The 10141-nt window shown below is 40.2% G+C and overlaps 1 protein-coding gene and 5 non-coding genes across 6 annotated transcripts; 4 read left to right on the top strand and 2 right to left on the bottom strand.

The window, feature by feature from the left end:
* Positions 1-931: 931 nt before the first annotated feature.
* On the top strand, positions 932-8141 carry ttll1 (tubulin tyrosine ligase-like family, member 1). The gene is made up of 10 exons (XM_029495234.1): positions 932-1110; positions 1253-1376; positions 1970-2178; positions 2270-2450; positions 2712-2849; positions 2962-3070; positions 3431-3574; positions 4019-4105; positions 5154-5317; positions 7384-8141. The coding sequence occupies exons 2-10, from the start codon at positions 1264-1266 to the stop codon at positions 7511-7513; spliced, it is 1275 nt and encodes a 424-aa protein (XP_029351094.1). The 5' UTR covers positions 932-1110; positions 1253-1263; the 3' UTR covers positions 7514-8141.
* Positions 5397-5483, top strand: trnay-gua (transfer RNA tyrosine (anticodon GUA)). Its single transcript is given in 2 exon segments — positions 5397-5433; positions 5448-5483. It is a non-coding gene; the product is annotated as a tRNA-Tyr (tRNA).
* trnay-gua (transfer RNA tyrosine (anticodon GUA)) lies at positions 5595-5681 on the top strand. Its single transcript is given in 2 exon segments — positions 5595-5631; positions 5646-5681. It is a non-coding gene; the product is annotated as a tRNA-Tyr (tRNA).
* On the top strand, positions 6133-6219 carry trnay-gua (transfer RNA tyrosine (anticodon GUA)). The gene is given in 2 exon segments: positions 6133-6169; positions 6184-6219. It is a non-coding gene; the product is annotated as a tRNA-Tyr (tRNA).
* Positions 6912-6998, bottom strand: trnay-gua (transfer RNA tyrosine (anticodon GUA)). The gene is given in 2 exon segments: positions 6912-6947; positions 6962-6998. It is a non-coding gene; the product is annotated as a tRNA-Tyr (tRNA).
* trnay-gua (transfer RNA tyrosine (anticodon GUA)) lies at positions 7136-7222 on the bottom strand. The gene is given in 2 exon segments: positions 7136-7171; positions 7186-7222. It is a non-coding gene; the product is annotated as a tRNA-Tyr (tRNA).
* Positions 8142-10141: the final 2000 nt, after the last annotated feature.

The following is a 10141-nucleotide window of genomic DNA, read 5'->3' on the forward strand; positions in this document are numbered from 1 at the left end:
ATAAAAACATCATCGTGAAAGCTAGAATAAGTATTTAAAATAAATAAATCTCCATTACGTGTTTTCCTGTACTTACAGCAGCGCCCTTTAATCTTGTCGCTCTCAGGTAACTGCCGCAAATGTGATTGGCCACGCCCTTTACCTGCGTCACCGCCAGGGGGCGCTACCCGTTTCAATTCAAGAGATTAAAAAAAAAAAAATCGAAATAAATGTCATAAATGTTACAACAGAAGCTGACGACTGTATCATCCATCGGTCAGAAGTTTATTTTTTTCAATTTATGTAGAAAGTTTTCTTCATCTCTGGCCAGAAAATTTTTTTGTATAAAATATGTAATCTATTTGTTATACTGTTGCTGCCAATAAAGTGTTGTCAATATATCTCTTCATCTTTTTAATCTGAAATGATTTACATAAAAATGTTTATATAATAAAATAACAGTAAGTGTTAGGTCACCCTTATGACACAGGCTTACGTAAAGTACAGTATTATCAGTGATCATCTGTTAATAAGACAATAATACAGATAATCATAAAACTCAACAAACCCAGGAAATTCAGTATTTTGTGTCTTTGTGTGTTTGTTGTTGTTAAACGCCACAGGCGGTCAAACACTGCCCCCTGCTGGCACGCCGCGGAGATGACGCCCTGCACTGACGTCACTGCGTCTTCCGTTGCTAGGTTATGTTCCCGGAAGCCAAACCCATTACGGTATCGTGAAAAATATTTGGAGACATTTAAAGAAAAAATAGTTTTTTCTTTAAAAAAAAAAAAAAAATCATAAAAAGCCACAATCACACGTGTAGATGCACAAATATATGGGATTAACAACAGAGTCTTTTATTGTGAAGAGCAGTTCTGGTGTCGTCACTGTCCGGCTTCCCGACGCCCGGATCAATACATGTAGCTTGTTAGCAGTAAAATAAATAGAAGATGCTAACACGGTGTGCTAACGGTGATGCTCGGCTGTGAGCTCAGCTAACGGCGGTCGGATGAGATTGCACCAGTGACCCGGTGATGTCCGCCCAGCCTCTGCAGCAGCCTGCTAGAAGCTGAGCCAGCCCGGCTAGCTGATGCTGATGACTGGCTGTTTCCTGACATTGTTTTGCAGGTAGGTGGGGACAAGGTGGAAACCACAGAGGCAATGCCCTTTTTCTGCATGCATCCCCCTTCTTCTCGCCTTGCACAGCTATGCATGCAGTCCTTTCTGCTTGTTTGTCTGATCTTACCTGTTGTCCTGTGCTCCACCTTAGTGGGAGGCACCATGGCCGGTAAGGTGAAGTGGGTGACAGACATAGAAAAATCAGTGCTCATCAACAACTTTGAAAAAAGAGAATGGATTCAAGTCACAGAAAACGAGGACTGGAATTTCTACTGGTAGGTATCACCACAATACACCCTCAACACATCCACACCACATGTGTTGAACTCTTATTCTTTGCTTGTGTAAAACGATTAAAATGTGAAAATACTAAACAAAAGCAAAGGTGTTGCATTCAAAATCCTTCCTACAAATAAGAAAAATGTTCCCAAAACACAAAAGCCAAAGCGATATGTTAGTATTATATTATATTATTAGGTAGTTAACGATGCAAGATGAGGAGTTACCTATTTTATATAATGAATAGTGAAGAAGTTCAGCAGTGGTTCCCAAAATAGGTTCAGTTCAACTCAAAGGGTCAAAACATAATGATTCTGTGACTGTGAGACAGAGGAAGGAAGAAAACCGACCATTGTTTAATTTTCTCTTCTCTCTCTTTTATCTAAAATGTAAATATAAAAAGCTCAGACAACAGCTGTCATATAATTGAGTTAAAACTGCAACATCTTCTTTTGATGGCAGTGTACATAATATAAATATAAATATTATAATATATTAATAATTATAATATAATAATAATAATATTACAGAACTTATTTTGAAGGTCCATACTTTTTTAAAGTGGTATATTGTTTGTGTCTGCATGCAGGATGAGCATCCAGACCATCAGGAATGTGTTCAGTGTGGACACCGGCTACCGCCTGTCAGATGACCAGATGGTCAACCACTTTCCCAACCATTATGAGCTGACCAGAAAGGACCTGATGATCAAGAACATCAAACGCTACCGCAAGGAGCTGGAGAAGGAAGGCAGCCCTCTGGCAGAGAAGGATGAGAATGGAAAATACATTTATCTGGGTATGTGGGGTGAGAGATGGGTGTAGGAATGCCCACATGATTGTCTAATATATCTTTATTTTTTAAACAGTTTTCTTTGTGTTTTGTGCAGATTTTGTCCCTGTGACGTTCATGCTTCCCGCTGACTATAATTTGTTTGTGGAGGAGTTTCGTAAGAATCCGTCGAGCACCTGGATCATGAAGCCGTGCGGGAAAGCTCAGGGCAAAGGCATCTTCCTCATCAACAAACTGTCCCAGATCAAAAAGTGGTCAAGAGACAGCCGCACCTCTACGTGAGTCAACCACAGCCACCGAAACCATCCTCTGAGGTTAAACCGTACGCAGATTTTTGGTGTAGTTCCTCTTTTTTCTTTCTATTTCATGGGGAAAAACGAAATGCACCTGTTGTTGCTCTATTCTCTACCCTACTTTAAACTTTTAGCCAAATGAAAACCTGTTCAATCTCATTTTTAACCATTTGCTCTCCAGGTAAACATCCAAAATGCTCGAAATATCTGCTCTTCTAAAATGTCTTATTGCTTTTTTGCCCACAGGTTTGTAGCAGCATCTAGTGGTAAGGAAGCCTATGTCATCTCCTTGTACATCGACAATCCTCTGCTGATAGGAGGGAAGAAGTTTGACCTGCGTCTTTATGTCTTGGTGACCACCTATCGGCCTCTGAAATGCTACATGTAAGACCTGACTGTGAACATTACTCAGCTGTAGCTGAGCCTTTTCACAGCTATTATGGATGTTACTGAAGTTGTTTATTGAGCTCTCTGTATATCGCTGTTTGACTCTCAGGTACAAGCTGGGCTTCTGCCGGTTCTGCACAGTGAAGTACACACCCAGTACAAGTGAACTGGATAACATGTTTGTTCACCTCACAAATGTGGCCATCCAAAAACATGGGGTACGTCTTCATCGAACAGATGGCATCCATAGAGAGTTACACATATAAAAATATTGCTATGGGAGTGTGCTGTTTCAACATTGTTCAGTAAATAGGTTTTATTGTATGTTACAGGATTTTCATAAAATTGGTTGTTATATGATGCAGCCACATAATTAGTTCCCAGGATGGATCAATCTTGTGCATAAAACTGGTGAACCACGTCACAAATTACACATCCCATATTGTATTGGTCCAAAGACACTGACTGATAATCTTTAGGCGGCGATATTCCTCTCAGAGTTGTTCTCTAAATCTTTTTGCAAACTTTTACACTAAAAATCATCCAATACCTAGTTAGACCATATGCCTTTCATACAGGATGACTACAACCATGTCCATGGAGGGAAGTGGACGGTCAGTAACCTCCGTTTGTACCTAGAGAGCACCAGAGGAAAGGAGGTGACCAGCCGATTGTTTGACCAGATCCACTGGATAGTGGTGCAGTCTTTGAAAGCTGTGGCTGTAAGTAGAGGCCATGATCAGGTTCTTTTTTCTCTATATCACAGTGTCACATTACTCTCAAGAATTTTAGGATGTTGACAGCGAATGTTGTTTATATTCATTGTTACATATTAGATTTTGTCCTGCACCCAAAGCATGAGCTTGTAACAGCGGCATTGATCAAAAATATACATGATGTTGTTCCTGTTGAGATGCTGTAAAAAGACTTTTAAATACACAGCTGTATGTCTTTTTGTGTTTAGAATAACTTTGCACTCAAGCTAATGCATACTTGCCTTTTATCCTTAGTGATCCAATCCACTTCCGCAGGCTGCTGTGTGCTAATAGTTACTGATGTATTTGTACTTTGCTATTTGCTAACATCCTTCCTGAATCACTCCCTGAAAATTTGAACTTCCACATTACAATCAGTAATTAGTCAGTCACTCTTCTTTTTGTCTCTAGCCTGTCATGAACAACGACAAGCACTGTTTTGAATGTTACGGGTATGACATCATTATTGATGACAAGCTGAAGCCGTGGCTTATTGAGGTGAGTAATTTAACAGAAGTTGTTATTCTGCACTGACACACCTATGAACTCTGATAAAGAGGGATTTTACTGACCAAAAATTAAACTATGTTGTACAAAAAAAACAAAACAAAACACTTTTTTTTCTTTGTGTAATACCTGAATATAGACGTTACACAATTTTCCGAAGCCCACAGATACTGCACATGCCTGTGCTGTGACTTCATGTTCTTTTCCTTTGATTGTTGAGCAACTTTAAATGCCCTTGAGATTAATCTTTGTGTGTATATATTTGGACATGTGCCTCTTATTTAATTTGTGCTGAAGGCGTTTCTTTAACCCCTTCAGCAAGTTATTCCTGCAGAAATTCAGAAGTAAGCAGGCTGATACTGGTCTAAAAACAGAATGCCTTTGTCATCTTTTACAATCTTTCATAGTTTGAATAATATGCTTGTTGTGTAGTCACCTTTTTGGCTGCACTCATTTTGACAGCTGCACGATGAATTCCTGGGTTTCCAGGCTAGGTCTCAACTATTTCTGTTCGCAGACACAAATCTGATCTATTTTGGTTGGCACCAAGTTAATTGTAGGGCATTAACGGTCCTTAGTGACAGAGCAACAAAACCTGTGCCACAAATCTTTTATTCCCTATTTCTGCTGCTTCTGCTGTGTTTTGGTTTGACTTTACAGTAGTTATGAAGGCATTTATGAATTTAGCCAACTCTCATAAACCCGAACGCGCACCAATATAAGTCTTTGCGGTTGTATAATTGACTTAAGGATGTATGCATGTTTCGATATCAGAATAGTTGCTTCATCCTTCTTTGGGAAGGTTTTCCAGTGCGCGCCGCTGTTATCAGATTAGCAGCTACATTTCCTGCCTGATGAGAGCTTCTGTAACGGGGTTTTAAACAATGTACTCAAGTCAGTTCAGATCCCACAATGCATTATTCACCTCTGCCCGACCATTGTGAACCTAAGTACTGTTTTCACAATCTGGATCCCCGTGTGTTTTGATGCAAAACAGCATTCTGCTGTAATGTAAATGTCATGTGTTTGTGCTCTTCAGGTTAACGCCTCGCCCTCGCTGACCTCCAGCACGGCCAACGACCGCATCCTGAAGTACAACCTCATCAATGACACCCTCAATATTGTCACACCCAATGGGGACATCCCAGACTGCCGCTGGAATCGCAGCCCACCCCGAGAAGCCCTGGGAAACTATCAAGTTCTGTGAGTGACACTGAACTCTTCCACTGACCTTCAGACTCACTCAAGTTTGTGTGTTGATCTGCTCTTGCTGTTGTGTCACCCTTCGATAGCTCAGTTGGTAGAGCGGAGGACTGTAGTAGAAATGTTAGACATCCTTAGGTCGCTGGTTCAAATCCGGCTCGAAGGAGTGAACTTTTATCTCAGTTTCAGAGGTGTGGCTCCAGGCAAGGCAAAATTGCCTTTGCCCTGCCTGTTCTGAAGGGTTTCATTAGTACTTTTTTGGTGGGTGTGTCCCAGGCCTTCGATAGCTCAGTTGGTAGAGCGGAGGACTGTAGTGGAAATGCCAGACATCCTTAGGTCGCTGGTTCAAATCCGGCTCGAAGGAGTTGCTTTTGAGAGCGGCCGCAAATGAAGGTCAGGAACAACTTTCTGCATATCAGAGAAATCTGTGCTGAAATCTTCACAACACAATTTCAGCACAGCATTGTTACATGAGTATAGTGTAGACATTATTACACAAATACATGATTATCAAAAGTACATTATAACATCCGCACTTAGTAGTACATTATTGCACTACAATTGCATTATAAATTAGTACTCAGTGGTACACTTAGATGACAGCATTGGTTTGATAGCTTGTTTGGTCAAGTGAATGTGGTGCTTATATGTTAAGCTCTTCCATTTCAAGCTTGAAGAAGAGGTTTTTGTGGCTGCACAAGCAGTGTAGCTCCAGTGAAAGCAATGTTTGGCAGTTTGGTGAAATAACTCAAAAAAAAAGTCTTCAACATGGTCGTAGCCGAGCTGTCTTTCTCATTGCCGCTCTTTGCACACCACCTTCGATAGCTCAGTTGGTAGAGCGGAGGACTGTAGTGGCAATGACAGTAATCCTTAGGTCGCTGGTTCAAATCCGGCTCGAAGGAGTTAAATTTTAAATTAGACATGCACACTGTGGATTCCTCACTGGGTTTTGCTTGGGATGTGTTTCCTTTGGTTACAACTGTAGTATGGTTAGCAGTAGTATAATGCTCTTCTGCTGAATATTATCTTCTTGCCCTGTTTCCAGTAGCAAAACTGACAGAGTGGAGAAAAGAAGTGTCTAGAATTGATGTCATCTGGTTTTAATTGGATGTTTTAGAGCATAGAGCGCCAAGTGTTGTGATGAGCACAGGAAGGAAAACGTGAGTTTGGCTCGGCTGATGCTGAACAGGCCTGTTGTGGCAGTGGCACAAATTCATGACTCACCGCACAAACTCAGAACAAGCAGCATCTGTTAAAACAAACTGTTCAACATCTGTTGAGTATAAAGGGATCAACCCTTCTGCCTGTGCCCTTTTCTAAGCAAACTGTGTCTGTTTGGTTGCAAGCTTAAGTGAATTATCTGAAAAATGGCTTTGCAAAGTTTTGCCAGAAAATGTTAGTGAGGGAAGCATTTGTTCTGTCAGTCTAGAATTTAGTGAAATCAGCTACCGCCTGTTTGTTACTGTCAGTACACTGCTGTGTGGAGAGATTACGAATATATGCTGAAATCATGTTACTATTTCACCACATATTTCTGTGACATAGAGGAAGTTGGTCCCTCCCTCAGTTAAAAAAAAAAAAAAAACCAAAACACTCCTTCGAGCCGGATTTGAACCAGCGACCTAAGGATGCCTGTTAGTTCCTCTACAGTCCTCCGCTCTACCAACTGAGCTATCGAAGGTGTGAGAGCCTGCTCACAAACCATCACCAAACAAGTCAAACTTTAACATGTGGTATGCAAATTAGTGTGCGAGTTAGTGGTGGAGGAACTGACATTACCCTGCCTGCAGCCACACCTCTCCGGAGTTAAAAACTCACTCCTTCGAGCTGGATTTGAACCAGCGACCTAAGGATGCCTGGTATTTCCACTACAGTCCTCCGCTCTACCAACTGAGCTATCGAAGGGCGGATATGCAAGAGGACTCTTTTGACTGAGGTCTATTGTGTGTGTAATGTGTGCTTAGTGACAGAGGCAGGGGGGGCAACAGGAACTCCCCACATCAGGCACCGTTGTTGTTCTCCCCTACATCTCCCCACTGACGCCTTCTGCTTCTTGCTGCCACCAGGTATGACGAAGAGCAGGCACAGAGCGAGAATGCAGAGCGTGACCTGCGGAGCCGCTCAGGTCAGTCACTGGGGTCAAAAGGCACCAAGGCGGGTGCAGGCGTTCGCCCCGTGGCTGCCACCTGGAAGTGAGGTGATATTTTCGGACTCTTAATGACTTCCTGTACAATATTACAGGGTGCACCAGTGGGACACGGGGGAAAAAAGGACCACCCAGACCTTTTTTGTCCCACCCATCGAATGGAGAAACTCTCCTACCCTTTCTCTCCTGTCTCGCTCTTGCTCTTCACGTTTCAGTGACTGAGGCACTGGGGGCAATGTCCCTGCTGCTATGGGGTCATGTGTGGAGAGTTTAAAGGCCAGAGTTTGTTGTTGTTTGTATGAATGTGAAACCAGAAATTATGTGAGCATCAGGGTGAAGTCAAATGAAATTCCATCCTAAAGCCCAGTGTCCCTTGAAATCTCTAGAGAAGTGACCCAAATAAGCCTTTGGTATGAGAAGATCCTGAACAACTTGGCACAACAGTAGGAGCCACAGGTAGAGAAATGGCAGTGACGGAAAAAGAAGACAAAAAGCCAAGGTGAGAGAGAGGGATGAACAACCTGAACTATGCATGATTACTGACTGCTGGCATTTGAACTTGATCCAGCTCAAAAGAAGGAGCCCTGTCAGATAAAAAAAAAATGAAATAGACAAAAAAAAAAAGAAAGTGAGACAAGAAATTTAATCAACACAAAGGTACAACTTACAGATAGGCAGTTGATTGATACAATAATTTAATAGAAATAAAGGTATAATTGCCCTTGAGTTAGGTTTAATAAGGTTTTTTTTAGATGTTCATTATCATTATCTTAATGTGTGGGGGGTTTAATTAATTGTGTTCACTGCTAAACCCTGATGCACTTTATCACTTTATTCCCTCAACTGATTTCCCATGATGCATCAGGAGTTGGGCGGCTGTCATATCTGCTGTACATTGTCAACTTAAGCTTTCCTTCAGCTTCTGAATTACTGAATGACTGATGATGAATAAACACCTTTGTAATCGCTAGTGTGGAAATGAGCAGTATTGGGGAAAAATCTGTGGTATTTAACTTTCCTCTGGGTCAATTGTAGTATTTCACTTTGCAAACTCATAATAATCATTAAGCATTTAACATCTGGCAAATTTATCATGAAGGCAATAAAGGAGGTTAACTAGAACAGTTGATTTAATCATTTAATAATTTAATTTATTGCAGTGTAATGTGTTTATTCATCTTGATTAGTCACTTCTGCCTCTAAAGGAAAGAGGCTACATTTGGGAAGGAAATCAAGAGATAATGGCAGGGTGTAATTAAATTGTTTTTAGAATTAGACTTGAGTAAATTGTTTTTATAGTATCATTTTTTGTCTTTGACATTCATATCAGCATTTTTAAATTAGAAAACTTTTTATTTTCTCTCCTTTTTACATGATCTTATATTACATTGCAACTGCATATTACAATGTTGAAGCTAAAACAAGTGTTCAACCTATTCTGATGTATAAACTCGTTTTGTGGAATTTAATGCTGGCTTGTTTGACTAATGTTTATTGATTTTGCTTTGAAATAACAAGGAAAAGGAAAATGATCTGCTTCTTACATTCTTTATTTGCTCTAATAATTTAATTTCTTGTAATTTGATTTTGATGAATCTAGTGTGTCTGATTGGAATATCAATCTCAAGTCAGTTCTTCAAAAGGCAAATGACTTCTGGCCTTCATTTTCACTGTTGCCATGGCAATAAAGTCGGCCCTGCATGAACCTGCTCCTTGACCTTGAAAGTTTGAAATAGCCTCATCACCACCAATTTGTTTCCTCCTCAGTCCTGCAGCTGGATGAGTCAAATATGTCCTGCACATGTTGAACTGCCATCACTGACTGAATTCCCCAAACTATCTGATCCTGAGGGAGCAAATTTAGAGACAAAGGGAACAAATTCTAACAGATGTCAAATGAGGATCAGGGTTGACACGTGACTGTAGGTTCCCACTTGTGGTTTGTTTTGTTGTGGTTTTAAACTGTGGCGCTTATGTTGTATACGTGACATGAAGAGCTTCTTTTTCTTCTTTTTAGCATTGAAGTGATTTCACTGTGTGTCAAATGCATCATTTCAAATTATTTAAATTTTGTTGTCTTCCTTTCAATAAAAGATCCATATTGGTGCTGCCTTGACAAATTTTTATATTTTAAAACAGGGATGAGGGGGAAATATGTGTGAGCTGGCCCTTTACAATACATCCAGATGTTTGTTTACTGCATTTTGAAGTGTCTTATTTACTGCAAATAATTTTTTTGCTCAGTTGTGGACAGTTCTCACATTCTCTAAAACTGCTCGTGATATAAAAGAGTCTAGCACTTAAAAATACCACCATACATCTAAGAATGTGCATTATGCAGCTTGACATTAACTATATCTGTTCTTTATTTCGGCTCCTCATTTTTAGTCTATTATTTGTTAACATCTTAGAGAGAGATATTATTTGCATCATATATTTGTGCATGGGGAAACATGTTATCTTACAGCAGTTTGGTTTGTAACTAAACGTGCCACGATTGCTATGTTTTATATGATCTATAAACTAAATAAACTCTGGCCTTATTGACTTCCTTTCCACATGATTTTACTTTTTTATTTGTACTTGAACCAAAAATGCTATTTAAGACCTTAACTTTTATAACAAACCCCCATAGTAGGTGAATCTGGCTTTGACTTTCATTACCAACATGAACAAGC

This window comes from Echeneis naucrates, chromosome 23, assembly GCF_900963305.1.
Source record: "Echeneis naucrates chromosome 23, fEcheNa1.1, whole genome shotgun sequence".
NCBI lineage: Eukaryota > Metazoa > Chordata > Actinopteri > Carangiformes > Echeneidae > Echeneis > Echeneis naucrates.